Source organism: Anser cygnoides, chromosome 29 (assembly GCF_040182565.1).
Source record: "Anser cygnoides isolate HZ-2024a breed goose chromosome 29, Taihu_goose_T2T_genome, whole genome shotgun sequence".
Lineage (NCBI taxonomy): Eukaryota > Metazoa > Chordata > Aves > Anseriformes > Anatidae > Anser > Anser cygnoides.
Window position 1 is genome coordinate 2,549,683 of NC_089901.1, and position 17,781 is coordinate 2,567,463.

The 17,781-nt window shown below is 67.8% G+C and overlaps 3 protein-coding genes and 1 long non-coding RNA gene across 4 annotated transcripts; 3 read left to right on the forward strand and 1 right to left on the reverse strand.

Moving 5' to 3' along the window:
• The first annotated feature begins 1,081 nt into the window (after positions 1–1,081).
• On the forward strand, positions 1,082–5,676 carry LOC136787527 (uncharacterized). Its single transcript, XR_010826917.1, has 5 exons — positions 1,082–1,241; positions 1,910–2,007; positions 3,320–3,484; positions 4,403–4,436; positions 4,541–5,676. It is a non-coding gene; the product is annotated as an uncharacterized lncRNA (long non-coding RNA).
• Positions 5,677–5,862: 186 nt separating this feature from the next.
• Positions 5,863–8,289, forward strand: C29H19orf33 (chromosome 29 C19orf33 homolog). Its single transcript, XM_066984833.1, has 3 exons — positions 5,863–6,038; positions 6,697–6,762; positions 7,586–8,289. Exons 1-3 carry the CDS (start codon positions 5,949–5,951, stop codon positions 7,661–7,663), a joined length of 234 nt encoding a protein of 77 aa, XP_066840934.1. The 5' UTR covers positions 5,863–5,948; the 3' UTR covers positions 7,664–8,289.
• A 1,309-nt stretch (positions 8,290–9,598) lies between these two features.
• On the reverse strand, positions 9,599–13,432 carry YIF1B (Yip1 interacting factor homolog B, membrane trafficking protein). The gene is given in 8 exon segments (XM_066984591.1): positions 9,599–9,896; positions 9,998–10,091; positions 10,168–10,323; positions 11,136–11,193; positions 11,298–11,376; positions 12,872–12,976; positions 13,063–13,194; positions 13,196–13,432. Coding segments are annotated over 8 exon segments (1,017 nt in total). The 3' UTR covers positions 9,599–9,740.
• Positions 13,433–14,715: 1,283 nt separating this feature from the next.
• LOC136787507 (potassium channel subfamily K member 6-like) lies at positions 14,716–17,401 on the forward strand. Its single transcript, XM_066984815.1, has 3 exons — positions 14,716–15,017; positions 15,922–16,314; positions 17,234–17,401. Exons 1-3 carry the CDS (start codon positions 14,744–14,746, stop codon positions 17,380–17,382), a joined length of 816 nt encoding a protein of 271 aa, XP_066840916.1. The 5' UTR covers positions 14,716–14,743; the 3' UTR covers positions 17,383–17,401.
• Positions 17,402–17,781: the final 380 nt, after the last annotated feature.

Below are 17,781 nucleotides of genomic sequence, written 5' to 3' on the forward strand. Positions count from 1 at the left end.
CGCCCATAGGTCCCTATAGAGCCCCATAGCACCCTACAGCACCCCATAGAGCCCTATGGATCCCTATAGGTCCCCACAGATCCCCATAGGTCCCCACAGATCCCCATAGCACCCTACAGCACCCCATTGGTCCCTATAGGTCCCCCTAGAGCCCTATGGATCCCCATAGAGCCCTACAGCACCCCGTAGGTCCCTATAGATCCCCATAGGCCCCCATAGCGCCCTATAGCTCCCCCTATAGCTCCCCCCAGCACCCCACAGTGCCCTATAGCTCCCCATAGCGTCCTGTAGCTCCCCATAGCGCCCCCTATAGCGCCCTGCAGCAACCCTATAGCTCCTCATGGCGCCCTATAGCCCCCCATAGTATCCTATAGTTCCACATAGTGCCCTATAGCTCCTGATGGCGCCTGCTAACTCCCCCTATAGTTCCCCGCAGCCCCCTATAGCTCCTCATAGCACTCTGTGTAGTTCCTCACAGTGCCCTTTAGTTCCCCATAGCTCCCCACAGCCCCCTATAGCTCCCCATACCGCCCTACAGCAAACCTGCAGCTCCTCATAGTGCCCTATAGCTCCCCCCAGCCCCCTATAGCTCCTCATAGTACCCTATACCTCCCCATTACCCCCTGCAGCTCCTCACACCAACCCTATGGCTCCTTATAGCCCCCTACACCAAACCTACACTCCCCTATAGCCTCCCCATAGACCCTCATACCCCCCTATACCCCCCTATAGCCCCCCATACCCTCCTATACCCCCTATAGACCCCCATAGACCCCTATACACCCCCATAGCCCCCACAGCCCCCTATAGCCCCCTATACGCCCCCATAGCCCCCACAGCCCCCTATAGCTCCGTATAGCCCCCTATACCCCCCCCCCATACCCCCCCCATAGACCCCTATAGCCCCCGCCGCGCCGCTTTCCCGCGCCGTATGCAAACGAGGGGGCGGGGCCAGGGCGGGGCCGCGCCTCCAGCTGCCGGGGGCGGGGCCTGGGCCCGGAGTGGGCGTGGTTAAACCACCGGGGGCGTGGCTACGCGGGCAGTGGGCGTGGCTTCGCGGGCAGTGGGCGTGGCTTCGCGGGCGGTGGGCGTGGCTTCGCGCCGCTCACCTGGGCGGCGGGGGGGGGCGTGGCGTGGCGTGGCGCGCACCTGCGTGACGTCACCGGCGGTGGGCGGGGCGCGGCGTGACGTCAGCGGCATGGCGGCGCTCCTGGCGCTGCTCCTGCTGCTGCCCCCGACCGGTAACGGCCGGGGGGGGGGGGGCGGCCCTGGGACCCCCCCAAACCCCCAAAACCCCTGGGGGGGGTTGGGGCGGTCCTAGGGGTTTTGGGGGGGCTGGGGAGGGGCCTGGGGGTCTTGGGGGGGTCCTGGGGGTTTTGGGGGTCTTGGGGGTCGTGGGGGGGGGGGGGGGTCTGAGGGGGTCCTGGGGGGGGGGGTCTGAGGATCCTGGGGGGGGGGGGGGGGGCTGAGGGGGTCCTGGGGGGGGGGGGGGGCGGGGGTTGGGGGGGGGGGTCCTGGGGGTTTCGGGGGGGGGTCTGAGGGGGGCCGGGGGGGGTTGGGGGGGTCCTGAGGGGGGGTTGGGGGGTCCTGGGGGTCGGGGGGGGGGGCTGAGGGGGGTTGGGGGGGGCTGAGGGGGTCCTGGGGTGGTTTGGGGGGTCCTGGGGGTCGGTGGGGAGGACCTGGGGGTCTAGGGGGTTCATGGGGAGTCTGGGGGGATTTGGGGGGTCTGAAGGGGACTGGGGGGTCCTGGGGGAGCTTGGGGGTCCCGGGGGGCTTGGAGGGATCTGGGGGGGGGGTTCGGGGGAGCTGGAAGGGTCCTGAGGGGGTCCCTAAGGTCGGGTGGGGGGGGTGGTGGTGACATCAGGGCCACCCCCGGTGCCACCGGCGGTGACAGCCCCGTGCCCCCCAGGACCCGCAGCCGCGTCCCCTGGCGGGGACCCCCGGGGACCCCCGCGGCCCCCCGGCACCCCGGAGCCCCCCAGGACCCGCTGGACGCCGCCTACCGAGGTGTCCCCCCATGTCCCCGGGGTGTCCCCATGGTCCCTGGGGTGTCCCCATTGTCCCCGAGGTGTCCCCGAGGTGTCCCCTGCGTCCCCACATGTCCCCAAGGTGTCCCCAAGGTGTCCCCAAGATGCCCCCACATGTCCCCGAGGTGTCCCCACTGTCCCCAAGATGTCCCCGAGGTGTCCCCAAGGTGTCCCCAAGGTCCCTGGGGTGTCCCCGTGGGTGCCCCCACATGTCCCCAAGGTGTCCCCAAGACGCCCCCTGTGTCCCCACGGGTGTCCCCGCGTGTCCCTGAGGAGTCCCCAAGGTATCCCCATGTGTCCCTGGGGTTCCCCTGCGTGTCCCCAAGGTGTCCCCCCATGTCCCCAGGATGCCCCCCATGTCTCCATGATGTCCCCCCATCTCCCTGAGGTGTCCCTGAGGTCCCCAAGGTGTCCCCAAGGTCCCTGGGGTGCCCCTGCATGTCCCAGAGGTGTCCCCACATGTCCCCAAGGTGTCCCCACAATGTCCCCAGGGTGCCCCCACATGTCCTGGGGTGTCCCCAAGGTCCCCAAGGTGTCCCCAAGGTCCCTGGGGTGTCCCCGGGGTGCCCCCACATGTCCCCAAGGTGTCCCCACACGTCCTGGGGCGTCCCCAAGGTCCCCAAGGTGTCCCCCCATGTCCCCAGGATGCCCCCCCATGTCTCCATGATGTCCCCCCATCTCCCTGAGGTGTCCCCGAGGTCCCCAAGGTGTCCCCAAGGTCCCTGGGGTGCCCCTGCATGTCCCAGAGGTGCCCCCACATGTCCCCAAGGTGTCCCCACATGTCCCCAAGGTGTCCCCACATGTCCCCAAGGTGTCCCCAAGGTCAAGGTGTCCCCAAGGTCCCTGGGGTGCCCCTGCATGTCCCAGAGGTGTCCCCACAATGTCCCCGGGGTGCCCCCACAGTCCCCAGGGTGCCCCCACATGTCCCCCCAAGGTCCCCAAGGTGTCCCCAAGGTCCCTGGGGTGTCCCCGGGGTGCCCCCACATGTCCCCAAGGTGCCCCCACACGTCCTGGGCGTCCCCAAGGTCCCCAAGGTGTCCCCAAGGTCCCCAAGTGTCCCCAAGGTCCCCAAGGTGTCCCCAATGTCCCTGGGTGCCCCTGCATGTCCCAGAGGTGCCCCCACTGTCCCCAAGGTGTCCCCACATGTCCCCAAGGTGTCCCCAAGGTGTCCCTGGGGTGTCCCCGGGGTGCCCCCGCATGTCCCCAAAGCTGTCCCCAGGATGTCCCCAAGACCCCCCCCCGTGTCCCCACGGGTGTCCCCGCGTGTCCCTGAGCTGTCCCCGTGTCCCCAGCTCGCTGTGCGGCCCCCCGGCCCCCGGCCCGTGCCGCGCGTCCTTCCAGCGCTGGTTCCACAGCCCGGGGGGGCGGCTGCCGCCCCTTCACCTACGGGGGCTGCGGGGGCAACGCCAACAACTACGCCCGGCGCCAGGACTGCCTGCGGAGCTGCCACCGCCCCGGTACCGGGGGGGGGGGCCGGGGGGGCTCGGGGACGGCTTTGGGAGGGGGTTGGGGGGGCTTTGGGGGGGTTGGGGGGGAGTTTGGGGGGGCTGGGGGGGCTCTTGGGGGCTGTTGGGGAGCTGGGGGGTGTTGGGGGTGTTTTGGGGACATTGGGGGGTTGGGGGAGCTGGGGGCTGGGGGGGTCTTGGGGGGGTCTTTGGGGACACGGGGGGTGGGTTAGGGGGCTTCGGGGGGGTTGGGGGGGGGCTGGGGGGTGTTGGGGGGAGTTTGGGGACATTGGGGGCGGGTTTGGGGGAGCTGGGGGCTGGGGGGTCTTGGGGGGGTCTTTGGGGACACGGGGGGTGGGTTAGGGGGTTTCAGGGTGGGTTGGGGGGAGTTTGGGGAGTTGGGGGGGCTGGGGGGAGCTCTTGGGGGAAGTTGGGGGAGCTGCGGGGGTGTTTGGGGGCGTTTTGGAGACATTGGGGGGGGGGTTGGGGGAGCTGGGGGCTGGGGGGGTCTTGGGGGGGTCTTTGGGGACACGGGGGGTGGGTTAGGGGGGCTTCGGGGGGGTTGGGGGGAGCTGGGGGGGTGTTGGGGGGGTTTGGGGACATTGGGGGCGGGTTTGGGGGAGCTGGGGGCTGGGGAGGGTCTGGGGGGGTCTTTGGGGGGGTGGGGGGCATGGGGGGGTGGGTTGGGGGGAGTTGGGGGGGGGGGTTGGGGGGGCTGGGGGGTCTTGGGGGGATCTTTGGGGGAGGGTTGGGGGTTTAGGGGGAGCTGGGGGGAGGTTGGGGGGGCTGGGGGGGGTCTTGGGGGGCTTTTGGGGACGTTGGGAGGGGGGTTTGGGGACACTGGGGGGGGGGCTCGGCGACAGGGGGGGTCCACAACGGGGCCAGGATTGAAGCCACCCCTTCCCCCCCCCCCCCCCCCCAAAAACCCAGCCCCCGGCGCCGAGCCCCCTGCAGCCCACCGTAGGTGAGTGCTCCCCCCCCCCAAAAAAAAAAAAATGTCCCCGTGTGTCCCCCCCCCCCATCTCGGGGGGGACCCGTGGGGTCACCGCTGTCCCCCTCCCCCCCCAGCCCTGGCCCTGCTGCTGCTGCCGCTGCTGCTGCTCCTCGGGGGGGTCGCTGCCGCCCTCGCCCGCCGCCGCTGCACAGGATGCGCCCCCCCCGGGGCAGGATGCGGCCCCCCCGCCCCCGACAAGGAGGCGCTGGTGGGGGCCGTGGGGCCCATGTGATTGCCCCGAAAAGGAGGTTTTCCCCCCCGAAAAAGGAGGCTTTTTTCCCCAAAAATGAGGATTTTCCCCCCAAAACGAGGCTGCTTCCCCCCCAAAAAGGGGCCTTTTCCCCCAAAAAAGAGCCCTTCCCCCCCCCCAAAAAAGGCCTTCTCCCCCCAAAAAAAAGAATGCTTCCCCCCCAAAAAGTCGTTTTCCCAAAAAAGAGACTTTTTCCCCCAAAATAAGACTTTTTTCCCCCCAAACAAGGCTTTTTACCAAAAGTATGAGGCATTTTTCCCCAAAAAATGAGGCTTTTTTTCCCCCAAAATGAGGCTTCCCCCCCCAAAAAAAAATGAGGCTTTTTACCCCAAAACAAGGCTTTTTCCCCAAAAATGAGGCTTTTTCCCCCAAACAAGGCTTTTTACCAATAGAATAAGGCATTTTTCCCCAAAAAAAATGAGGCTTTTTCCCCAAAATGAGGCTTTTTTCCCCAAAATGAGCCCCCCCCCAAAAATGAGGCTTTTTACCCCAAAACAAGGCTTTTTCCCCAAAAATGAGGCTTTTCCCCCAAACAAGGCTTTTTACCAATAGAATAAGGCATTTTTCCCCCCAAAATAAGGCATTTTTCCCCCCAAAAAATGAGGCTTTTTCCCCAAAATGAGTTTTTTTCCACCAAAATGAGGCTTCCCCTTCCCCAAACGGGGTTTTTTCACCCCAAAACGAGGCCTCCCCCCCCCCCCTCCCCAAATAGGGCTTTTCCTCCCCAAAATGGGGTCCCCTCCCCCCCCCCCAGGGCTTTATTTTTTGATCATTTCCCACGGGGGGGGGGGGGGGGGTGTTTGCGGGTGCTTTGGGGTGGGGCTCTGAGCACCCAAGGGTGCTCCCCCACCCCCCCACCAGCTGGGCTTTTTAATGAAAAAATTCACGGTTTTGGGACGATTTTATTTTTTTTTTTTTACACTTTTAAGGGAATTTTTGGAATAAAGGGATCTACGAACACCCCCCCCTTCCTCCTCAGGCTCCTTTTTTTTGGCGGGGGGGGGGGGGGAGGTCCTTTTGGGGGGGGGGGGCAGCACTGGGTGGGTGCCCCCCTCCGCACCCTACAGGGCACCCTTGGGTGCTATGGGGGGGGGGGCTCAGTGGCACCACCCAGCCCTGGCGCCAGCGGGACTGGATCTGGACGCTCCCTGGGGTGGGGCGGGGGCGGGGGGGGGCGGGGGGGCACCCAAGGGTGGCCCCCACCCAAGGGCAAGGTCCCAGCGGCCCCATAAATGCCGGGCGCGGGCGGCGGCGGCGGCACCGGCACCGGAGCCATGGACGGGGCCAAGAAGCACCCGGGGCACCCCGGCAAGAAGCACAAGGTAAGGGGGGGGGGGAGGGCACCCTGGGACCCCCCACCCCACCCCTTGGGACCCCCACCCGCCCCCCAATACCCTGTAACAGCGGCACCCCACGGTTGTGGGACACCCCCAATGGAGCCCCAAGACCCCCCCCCCACCCCCAGCACCCTACAACCCTAAGACCCCCCCCCAGAACCCCAAGACCCCCCCCAGCACCCCACAACCCGAGTTCCCCCCCCCCAACCCCAAGACCCCCCCCGCCAGAACCCCACAACTACGGTTCTGCCCCCCAAAACCCCAAGCCCCCCCCCCCCCGGAACCCTACAACCTCAGAACCCCCCTCCCCACCCATAACCCCAAGACCCTCCCCCAGCACCCGAAAACCACGGTCCCCCCCCAAAAAACCCCAAGACCCCCCCCCCCCAGAACCCCAAGACCCCCCCCCAGCACCCGAAAACCACGGTCCCCCCCCAAAAAACCCCAAGACCCCCCAGAACCCCATAATCATGAGACCCCCCCCTCCAAACCCCAAGACCCCCCTCCAGCACCCTACAACCTCAGGACCCCCCCCCCCCACAACCCCACCCCCTTTTTGGGGTGTCCCACGAGGCCCTGGAGGACCCCCCCCCCCCCCCAATGGGGTCGGGATTTGGGGTCACCCCCCTGCCCCCCCCCCCAGGACGGGCACCGCTCCTCCTCCTCCTCCTCCTCCTCCGACTCCTCCAGCTCCAGCGACGAGGGCAAGGTGAGGGGGGCCCCGTGTCCCCAAATCCCCCCCCCCATTGTCCCCAAACCCCCCCGATGTCCCCAAACTCCCCCTGTGTCCCCAAATCCCCCCCCATTGTCCCCAAATCCCCCCCCCCAGTGTCCCCAACCCCCCCAGTGTCCCCAAACCCCTCCTGGTGTCCCCATACCCCCCCTTACTGTCCCCATACCCCCCCCTTACTGTCCCCAACCCCCCCCTTACTGTCCCCATATCCCCCCCCATTGTCCCCAATTCCCTCCCGTTGTCCCCAAACCCCCCAATGTCCCAAAATCCCCCCCCGTGTCCCCCAACACCCCCATTGTCCCCAACGCCCCCTTACTGTCCCCAAATCCCCCTCCCAAGTGTCCCCAACCCCCCCCCCGTTGTCCCCAAACCCCTCCTGGTGTCCCCAAACCCCCTCCCCAGTGTCACTGTGCCCCCCCCAATGCCCCCATCCCCCCGATGTCCCCATCCCTCCCCCATGTCCCCAACCCCCCCCGATGTCCCCGTCCCCCCCATGTCCCCAACACCCCCCTCAATGTCCCCAACCCCTCCCCCAATGTCCCTGTCCCCCCCCATGTCCCCAAACCCCCCCCAATGTCCCCCGTCCCCCCCCCCCCCCCCCGTCCCCCCCATGTCCCCAACACCCCCTCAATGTCCCCGTCCCCCCCCATGTCCCTAAACCCCCCGATGTCCCCAATGTTCCCCCCGATGTCCCCGTCCCCCCCATGTCCCCAACCCCCACCCATGTCCCCAAACCCCCCCAATGTCCCCAAACCCCCCGATGTCCCCAACCCCCCCCAATGTCCCTGTCCCCCCCCAGCACCACGGCCCCGAGCACAAGCACAAGGACAAGGCGCACAAGAAGCACAAGGAGAAGAAGGAGAAGAAGGGACACTGAGGGGACACCGCGGGGCCATGGCGTGACACCGCGGTGACACGGCGGTGACACGCCGGGGGGGGGCCCGGGGGGGCCACCTCCACCCCCCAATAAAGCGCTGATGCAGGCGGTGCCTGGGGGCAGAGTCCGTGGGGCCGCGGGTGACACCGGCGGGGTGGGGGTGACACCGGCGTGCCCCTTGTCCCCGAGGTGCCACCGCGCCCCAGCGCTGTGTCCCCAGGGTGCCACCAACATCCCACCCCGTGTCCCCAAGGTGCCACCAACGTCCCGACCTCTGTCCCCAAGGTGCCACCATGTCCCACCCTGTGTCCCCAGGGTGCCACCATGTCCCACCCTGTGTCCCCAAGGTGCCACCAACATCCCACCCTGTGTCCCCAAGGTGCCACCGTGTCCCGACCTGTGTCCCCAAGGTGCCACTGTGTCCCGACCTGTGTCCCCAAGGTGCCACCGTGTCCCGACCTGTGTCCCCAAGGTGCCACTGTGTCCCGACCTGTGTCCCCAAGGTGCCACCGTGTCCCGACCTGTGTCCCCAAGGTGCCACCGCCGTGCCGGTTGTCCCCAAGGTGCCACCATGCTCCCACCCCTGTGTCCCCGAAGAGCCACCCAGGTGCCACCCCGTGTCCCCAAAGTGTCACCAAGATCCCCTGTGGCCCCCCCGGCCCCTGTTCAGGACCCTGTTACAGCCCCCCAAGACCCCAAAATATCCCCCCCCCCCCAGCGCCCCATTTACCCCCCTCCCCCAGGACCCCATGGTGCTGGGACCCCAATATCCCCCCTCGGTCCCCAAAATGCCCCCCCGGACCCTGACATTGTCCCCCAGGACCCCATTATGCCCCTCCAGCACCCCGTTATCCACCTCACGACCCCATTATCCCCCCCGACCCCCAATATCGCCCCCCCCCCAGCAGCCATTTACCCCCCAGGAACTCCATTTACCCTCCCCAGCACCCCAACATTGCCCCCCAGCACCCCATTTACCCCCCCAGCACCCCAATATCGCCCCCCGGACCCCATTTACCCCCCAGACCCCAATATTGCCCCCCAGTACCCCAATATTGCCCCCCAGGACCCCATTTAGCCCCCCAGCACCTCAATATCGCCCCCCAGCACCCCACTTACCCCCCGCGACCCCAATATTGCCCCCCAGCACCCCAATATCGACCCCCAGCACCCCAATATTGTCCCCCCAGGACCCCATTTACCCCCAGCACCTCAATATCGCCTCCCAGCACCCCATTTACCCCCCCAGCACCCCAATATTGCCCCCCAGCACCCCAATATCGACCCCCAGCATCCCATTTACCCCCCCAGACCCCAATATCAGCCCCCCAGCACCCCAATATTGCCCCCCAGGACCCCATTTACCCCCCCCCCCCAGCACCTCAATATCGCCTCCCAGCACCCCATTTACCCCCCAGACCCCAATATTGCCCCCCAGCACCCTAATATCGCCCCCCAGCACCCCATTTACCCCCGAGCGACCCCAATATCGCCCCCCAGCACCTCAATATCACCCCCAGGACCCCATTTACCCCCGAGCACCCCAATATCGCCCCCCAGCACCCCAATATCGCCTTCCAGCACCTCAATATCACCCCCCAGCACCCCATTTACCCCCCCAGACCCCAATATTGCCCCCCAGCACCCAATTTACCCACCCCCCCAGACCCCAATATCACCCCCCAGCACCTCAATAACCCCCGCAGCACCCCAATATTGCCCCCCCAGCACTCCATTTACCCCCCGTGACCCCAATATTGCCCCCCAGCACCCCAATATCGCCTCCCAGCACGCCAATATCGCGCCCCAGCACCTCAATAACCCCCCCCAGCACCGCAATATCACCCCCCAGCACCCCATTTACCCCCCAGACCCCAATATCGCCCCCCAGCACCCCCATTTTGCCCCCCGCCCCCCGTAACAAACCACAGACCATCTCCCCCCTTCGGGCGTCCTTTATTGAAACCCAAGGGCCGGGTGGGGAAGCCCCCGACCGGGAATCGCGACCGGGGGTCCCGGCAAAAAAATCCTGGGGAGCGGGAAGGGGTCCCGGCCAGGGGGCCGGGGGGGCTCCCCGCTAGCGGAGGAGGTGGAAGGTGAGCCAGTACATGAGGAGGGGCTGCGCGGCGGCCACGGCCACGGTGAGGTACATGCGCAGCTGGTTCTTGGCGCCGCGCACCGGCACCCCCTCGGCCGCCGCCTCCGACAGCAGCTTGAGGCGCAGCGTGCGGATCTGCGGGGTGCAAGAGCCGCCCCCCCCCCGGCTTTAGGATCGCGGGGCGTGTGTGGGGGAGGGGGGCGGAATTTGAAGGCGTCCCCCCGCCCCGGGCTCACCATGAAGACGAAGATGCTGAGGCAGCACCAGCTCAGCGCCACGTAGTAGCCGGTGGCGCCGAAGAGGAGGCCGGAGAGGAGCCCGAGGATCATCCTGCGGGGAGAACGGGGTTAAAAGGGTGCCCCCCGGCTCCTAAAAAATTAAAAAGCGGCCCCCCCCGGCAGCTCACCCCACGTATTTGTAGCCGGCGAAGGCCACCAGGTCGATGGTGGTGAGGTCGGCGGGCAGCGCCACCAGGTAGAGGCTGAGCAGCACCGCCAGCACCTCCAGCAGCAGCCAGGCCAGCGCCGAGCTCGCCTGCAGCCCCAGGCTGTCGGGGGAGAACCTGGGGGGGGGCGGCGGGGGGGCTTTTTGGGGACCCCCACCCCCCGCAACGCCGTAGGGTTTGGGGAAGCCCCTCCTGGGGGGTTTCGGGGGGGTTGGGGGGAAGCCGGGGGGCTGTCGGCGAATGGGGATCGCTGCGGGACGTGGAGGGGGGGGGGGTGTTGGGGAGCCCCCCTCGAGGTTTAGGGACACCCCCCCCCCCCCGCAGGGTTTAGGGACAGGGACCCCCCCCCGGGTGTTGGGGAGCCCCCCTCGAGGTTTAGGGACCCCCCCCCCCGGAGCCCATGGACACCCGCAGGGCCCATGCCCCCCCTCAAGGCCCATGACCTCCCCCTAGGGGCTCAGAGACCCCCCCCCCCAGCACCCCAGGGACCCCCCTCAGGGCCCAGGGACCCCCCCACCGCTCCCCCCCCCCATAAACTTGGGGATCCCCCAGTGCACGGGGACCCTCCCCCTCCCCCAAAAAAATTTGGACCTTTTGGGAACCCCCCCCCAAGCCCATCTCCCTCGGACTCCCAGGGACCTTGCCTGGGCCCCCCCCCCAAAGGGTTTGGGGGCTCCCTATGGGGACTGGGACCCCTTTGGGGACAGGGACCCCCCGGGGACACGGGGACCCCTATGGGGACTCTTGGGACTTGCCCCCCCCCCCCAACCTGTTGTGGGGGCTCCCTATGGGGACAGGAACCCCCCTTGGGGACAGGGACCCCCCCCCGGAGACAACAAGGGGGCACGGGGCCCCCCAAAAGGCTCAGGGACCCCTGTGGGGATTTTGGCCCCCCACGCCTCCCCCCATATCCCGGGGTCCCCCCCGACCTGTTCTGGGTGCCCAGCGCCAGCCCGGCCACCAGCAGGTAGGTGATGAAGGCCATGGCTGCGGGGACAGGGGGCGGGTTTAGGGTCAGGGTTTGGGGTCAGGGGGCGGGGGCAGGGTATTGGGGTCGGGGTTTGGGGTCGGGGTTTGGGGTCGGGCCGTACCCGGGATGTAGAGGTCGGGGGCGTTGACGTCGAAGCGGGGGGCAACCGGCGCGTCCTGCTGGTAGCGAACCTGCCAGTCCTGCGGGGCGGCAGTGGGACTGGGATCGGGATCGGGAACGGGAATGGGAACTGGGACGGGAACGGCACTGGGAGTGGGACTGGGAACGGAAACAGGAGCAGGAACGGGAACTGGGATGGGAACGGCACTGGGAATGGGACTGGGAACGGGACAGGAACGGGAACTGGGACACCACTGGGAATGGGACTGGGATCACCGCAGATCGCGAATGGGAACAGGAACGGGAACTGGGAATGGGATCGGCACTGGGGGCAGGATCAGGAACAGCACCGGGAATGGGAAAGGGAACAGGATCACGCTGGGAATGGGATTGGCACTGGGAGAGGCACCGGGAATGGGATTGGCATTGGGCATGGGAACAGGAATGGGAACGCACCAGGGAATGGGAACAGGAACTGGGACAGGAAGGGCACTGGGAACGGGATCAGGAATGGGAACAGGAACACAGTGGGAATGGGACTGGCACCAGGAGTGACACCGGGAATGGGATGGGGAGCAGGAATGGGAATAGGAACAGCACAGGGAATGGGATCGGGAACAGGAGTGGCACTGGGAACGGGACCAGGACTGGGACTGGAAATGGGACTGGAATCAGGACTGGGAACAGGAGCAGGAACAGGAGTGGCACCAGGAACGGGAACAGGTCTGTGAATGGCAGCAGGAGCGGGAATGGGGTCGGGACTGGAAATGGGACCGGGATCTGAATTGGCACTGGGAATGGGAACAGCAGCAGTGGGAAGGGGAATGGGAACGGTGCCAGGAATGGGACCAGGACCGGGATCGGGACTGGGAACAGCAGCAGGAGGGGGAAGAGGAGTGGGAACGGGAGTGGGAATTGGAGTGGGGATGGGAACAGGACTAGGACTAATGGGATCTGGGACTGGATGGGATCTGAGATCAGCCTGGGATTGGGACTGGACACTGGGATTAGGATTGGGACTGGAAATGGGATTGGGAATGGCACCGGGACTGTGAAGAGCAGCAGGAGGGGGAAAGGGAGCTGCAATGGCAACAGGACCAGGAATGGGGATAGACTGAATTCGGGACTGGGACTCACTGGGAACAGGACCAGGAATATGAGATTGGGACAGATCAGGAATAGCACTGGGATTGGGACTGGAAAAGCACTGGGATTAGGATTGGGACTGGAAATGGGATTGGGAATGGCACCGGGACTGTGAAGAGCAGCAGGAGGGGGAAAGGGAGCTGCAATGGCAACGGGAGCGGGACCAGGAATGGGGATAGGACTGGGAACGGGATCGGGACTGGGACCAGGAACAGAAACGGGAATAGGACCGAGCCTGGGAACAGGATTGGGACTGGAGCCGGGACTGGGACCAGGAACGGGAATGGGGATAGGACCGGGACTGGGAACGGGATCGGGACTGGAACCGGGACCGGGACCAGGCACGGCCCTGGGAACAGCAGGAGTGGGGACGGGAACGGCACCGGGAGCAGCCCCGGGACTGCGCCCAGCCCCGGTGCCGGTGCCCACCTGGTGCCCGAAGGGGAAGACGAGCAGCCCCAGCTTCCTCCCCACGTACACCGTGTCCACGGCGAAGTAGTACTTGAGGCGCCCCACGGGCACGAACCGGTCGAGCTGGGGGGGGGCGGGGAGGAGCGACGCTGAGACCCCCGGGTCCCGGCCCCAGCCCCCCCCCCCCCCGGTACCCCCCCGGCGCTCACGTTCCGGTCCACGATGTCCCGGCCCTGGCTGGCCAAGCTGCTGCCGTAGGCGGCGGCCAGGCTGGACACGGGCTCGGCCAGGAAGGCGGCGGCGGGGGGCGGCAGGCGGGCGGCGGCGGACGACGACGAGGGGGGGGGGGGCCGCCGGGGGGGCCCCGTAGGCCCGGCCCGGGGGGGCGCCGCCGCTGGTGTCGTCGAAGAGAGGCCGCGGCTCCGCCATCCGCGGAGGGGCCGGGCCCGGGCCGCGGCGCTTGGGGGCTGCGGGAGAGGCGAGGTCAGGGCCCGGGGGGGGGGAGGGGGGGGGCGGCGGCGCCCGGGGCCGGTCCGCGCGGTACCCACCGAGCCCCGCCGCCGCTCCCGGGGGCTCCATGGCGCTTCCGCTTCCGGCGGGGGGGGAGGTCACGTGAGGAGCGCGGGAGGAAGCTGTTGGCGGAGCGGCGTGGCGGGCCCGGCAGCTGGCCGGAAGTTGTGGTTGCCATGGGGACGGCGCGCGGGGCACGTGACCGCCTTGCCGACGCTGCGCGCTGCCCCCCCCCCCCCCCCCCCCCCCCGCTGGGTGCCGGGCGGCGGTGACGTCACGGCGGTGACGTCACGGCGGTGGCACAGTGACGTCACGGCCACTGTGGCCCCGGGGCTGTCCCCAGGGTGTCGTGGCCGTAGGCCCGGCCGTGGCGGCCGTCTTGTCCCCAGGGCCACCATGTCACCAAAGCCATGACGTCACCAAGGCCATGACGTCATCAAGGCCATGATGTCATCAAGACCATGACATCACCAAGGTCATGGCGTCACCAAGGCCACCATGTCACCAAGGTGGTGACGTCACCAAGGCCATGACTTCACCAGAGCCATGACATCACCAAGGCCACCACGTCACCAAGGCCATGATGTCACCAAGGCCATGATGTCACCAAGGCTATGATGCATGATGTCACCAAGGCTATGATGTCACCAAGGCCGCCATGTCCCCAGGGCCACCACGTGTCCCCAGGTCCCTCCCCAGGGACGCTCGGTGGCCATGGTGGCCCCGGGGCTGTGTCCAAGGTGTCAGGGCCATAGGCCTGGCTGTGGCAGCCGTCTTGTCCCCAGGGCCACCATGTCCCCAAGGCCACAGTGTCCCCATGGCCTCAGTGTCCCCATGGCCTCAGTGTCCCCAGGGCCACCACGTTCCTAGGTCCCTCACACTCGGTGGCCACAGTGGCCCCTGAGATGTCGTGGCCATAGGCCTAGCCATGGCAGCCATCTTGTCCCCATGTCCACCATGTGCCACCACGTGTGCCACCACGTCCCCAGTGGTCCCCACCACGTCCCCAAGGCCCCACGGTGGCCATGGTGGCCCTAGGGCTGTCCCTGAGGTGTCGTGGCCATAGGCCTGGCCGTGGTGGCCATCTTGTCCCCAAGGCCTCAGTGTCCCCAGGGCCATCTCGTCCCCAAGGCCACCATGTCCCCATATCCCCCACGTCCCCGTGGCCCCCCCCCCCCAACCCCCACAGCCCCCCCCCCCCCAAGGCACCCCCATCCTCCCCCCCTCGTGCCCTCCCCCCCCATCACCGCCGCAGCCCCGGGGCTATCGGGAGGAAACCGCGGGTCCCGTGGTGGCGGCGTGTGACCGGCCCCGTGACGTCCCCATGGCGGTTAAGGGGGGGGGGGCGGGGGGGAGGACTCGGGGGGCCCCCCCCTCACCATGTCCGGGGGGTGGGATCTCTGCTATGGGGCCCGCTATGGGGCCGGCCGTGGGGCGCCGCTGTGGGGCGCCGCCATGGGGCGCGGCGTGGCGCTGGGGCTGCTGCTGGTGGCCCAGGGGGGGCTGCTGCTGCTGGGCACCGTGGGGCTGTGGGTGCTGGAGGGGGGGGCGCGGACCCTCGGGGACCCCCCCGGGACCCTCAACGCCTCCGGGACCCCGCGGTGGGACCTGGCCTCTGCCTTCTTCTTCTCCACCGCCCTGCTCACCACCGTGGGTAAGGAGCCCTCCCGCCCCCGAATCGGGACCACCGCCCCCCCCCCCCCCCCCGAATTGGGACCCCCCTGCCGTGGATCAGGACCCCCATGGGCACCGGGACCCCCAGGACCCCCAAGGGCATTGGGACCCCCAGGACCCCCATGGGCACCAGGACCCCTATGAGCACCAGGACCCCCATGAGCACCAATTTCCCCAGGACCCCTCTGAGCACCAGCCCCCCCCCCCCCCCCCGGGACCCCCAAGATCATGGAGACCCCCAATTCCCCCAGGACCCCCATGAGCACCAGGACCCCTGGGACCCCCATGGGAACCAGGACCCCCACAGGCACTGGGATCCCTATGAGTAACAGGACCCCTGGGACCCCCCAAAGAACATCGGGACCCCCGTGAACACCATGACCCCTGTGGGGACCAGGACCCCCAGGACCCCCATGGGCACCGAGACCCCCGAGAACCTCAGGACCCCCATGGGCACTGGGACCCCCATTAGCACTGGGACCCCCAGGAGCCCCATGGGCACCGGGACCCCCCTGGGCACCAGGTTGCTCAGGACCCCCATGAGAACCAGGCCCCCTGGGACCCCCAAGAGCATCGAGACCCCCCAAGGGCATTGGGACCCCCATGAGCGCCAGGACCCCCGGGATGAGCACCGGGACCCCTGGGAGCCCCATGAGCACTGGGACCCCTGGGAGCCCCATGAGCACTGGGACCCTCAGGACCCCCATGGGCACCAGCCCCCCCCCCGGGACCCCCGCAGACCACAGAGACCCCCAATTCCCCCAGGACCCCCATCGACACCCAGCCCCCAACCTCCCCCCTCCCCCCCCCCTCCCCCTCCAACCCCAGGGGTCCCCCCTCCCCTTTCACTTACTGGGGGGTCACCCCCAAATTTCCTCCCCCAGGCTACGGCCCCGTGGCCCCCCTGTCCCCGGGGGGCAAAGCCTTCTGCCTGGCCTACGTGGCACTGGGCGTCCCCTTCACCGTGCTGACGCTGGCGGCGGTGGCCCGGTGGCTTTCGGTGCCAGTCACCCGGTGGCCCCAGCGCTACCTGCGGGCGCGGTGGGGTTGGAGCCCCCGGGGGGCCGCCGGGCTCCATTTGGGGCTGCTGGCGCTGGCGGTGGCGGGGGGCTTCGTGCTGCTGCCCGCCACCGCCCTGTGGGCCCTGGGGGGCTCCAGGAGCTTCTTGGACGCCGTCTTCTTCTGCGGCATGGCCGTCACCACCGTGGGGCTGGGGGATGCGGCGGTGGCACCGGAGGGGCAGCCCCTGCGTCACCTCTACCGGGTGGCCTTGGCCGGTGAGCGGGGACGGGGGGTGGGGGGCGTTGGGGTGGGGGACGTTGGGGCGGAGGGATCCATGATTGGGTCTATGTGGTGGTTGGGCCTACGTGGTTGGGTCTACGTGGTTGGGGTCTTTGTGGTGGTGGGGTCTCCACTGGGGGGGTGTCTTTATGGTGGTTGGGTCTTCATGGTTGGGGTCTTCGTGGTTGGGGTTTCCATGGTTGGGGTCTTCATGGTGGTTGGGGCTCCGTGGTTGGGTGTTCGTGGTGGTGGGTTCTTTATGGTTGGGTTCTCCATGGTTGGGGTCTCCATGGTGGTCGTGGTCTGTGTTGTGGTGGGGTCTCTGTGATCATGGGGTCTCCGTGGTTGGGGGCTCCATCATGGCTGGGGTCTCCACGGTTGGGTCTACGTGGTGGTTGGGTCTATGTGATTGGTTCTGCGTGGTTGGGGGTCTTCGTGGTGGCTGGGGTCTCCATTGGGGGGGTGTCTTTATGGTGGTTGGGTCTTCATGGTGGTGGGGTCTTCATGGTTGGGGTCTTCATGGTGGTGGGGTCTTCATGGTTGGGGTCTTCATGGTTGGGGTTTCCATGGTTGGGGTCTTCGTGGTTGAGGTCTTCATGGTTGGGGTCTCTATAGTGGTGGGGTCTCCATGGTTGGGTCTTCATGGTGGTTGGGTCTCCATTGGGGTGGGGTCTTTATGGTGGCGGGGTCTTCAAGGTGGTGGGGGTCTTCATGGATGGGTCACCGTGATGGCAGGGTCTTCATTGGGGGGGGGGGTCTCCATGGTTGGGGTCTCCGTGGTGGTGGGGTCTATGGGGGGCTCTCCATGGGGGTGGGGTCTCCATGGGGATGGGGTCTCCATGGGGACCTCTCCATGGGGTGGGGTCTCCACGGGGGGGGGTCTCTGACCGCTGCCCCCCTCCCCCCCCCCCCCAGCCTACCTGCTGCTGGGGGTGACGGCGGCGCTGCTGCTGCTGGCGGCGTTCCAGCAGCTGCTGGAGCTGCACGGGGTCAGCGCCGCGCTGCGCCCCCCCCCGGCCCCCCCCGAGGAGGACGGGGGGCTGCTGGACGAGGGGGGGCAATAAACGGGGGGGCTCGAAGCGCGATGGGCTCGCTGTGGTCACTGGGGGGGGAGGGGGGGGGGGCTTGGGGGTCCCAGACCCATGGGGGGGGGGTCCCGGTCCCATTGGGGGGGGGTCCCAGACCCTTTGGGGGGGGTCCCAGTCCCACTGGGGGGGGGGGGGGGTCCCCAGAGACATTGGGGTGTTCCAGTACCAATGGGGGGGGGTCCCAGTCCCATGGGGGTGGGGTCCCAGACCTATGGAGGGGGTCCCAGACACACTGGGAGGGTCCCAGACCCATGGGGGGGGGGGTCCCAGACCTATGGGGGGGGTCCCAGACACACTGGGAGGGTCCCAGACCCATGGGGGGGGGGGTCCCAGACCTATGGGGGGGGTCCCAGGCCCATGGGGGGATCCCAGACC

Excerpts from the sequence above, each read along its gene's own strand:
- C29H19orf33 (XM_066984833.1), top strand. The coding sequence starts at position 5,949 with ATGCCGGGCGCGGGCGGCGGCGGCGGCACCGGCACCGGAGCCATGGAC. Across the intron at positions 6,039-6,696 it reads ACCCCGGCAAGAAGCACAAG|GACGGGCACCGCTCCTCCTC; the intron begins GTAAGGGGGGGG and ends CCCCCCCCCCAG. Across the intron at positions 6,763-7,585 it reads GCTCCAGCGACGAGGGCAAG|CACCACGGCCCCGAGCACAA; the intron begins GTGAGGGGGGCC and ends GTCCCCCCCCAG.
- LOC136787507 (XM_066984815.1), top strand. The coding sequence starts at position 14,744 with ATGTCCGGGGGGTGGGATCTCTGCTATGGGGCCCGCTATGGGGCCGGC. Across the intron at positions 15,018-15,921 it reads CGCCCTGCTCACCACCGTGG|GCTACGGCCCCGTGGCCCCC; the intron begins GTAAGGAGCCCT and ends TTCCTCCCCCAG. Across the intron at positions 16,315-17,233 it reads CTACCGGGTGGCCTTGGCCG|CCTACCTGCTGCTGGGGGTG; the intron begins GTGAGCGGGGAC and ends CCCCCCCCCCAG.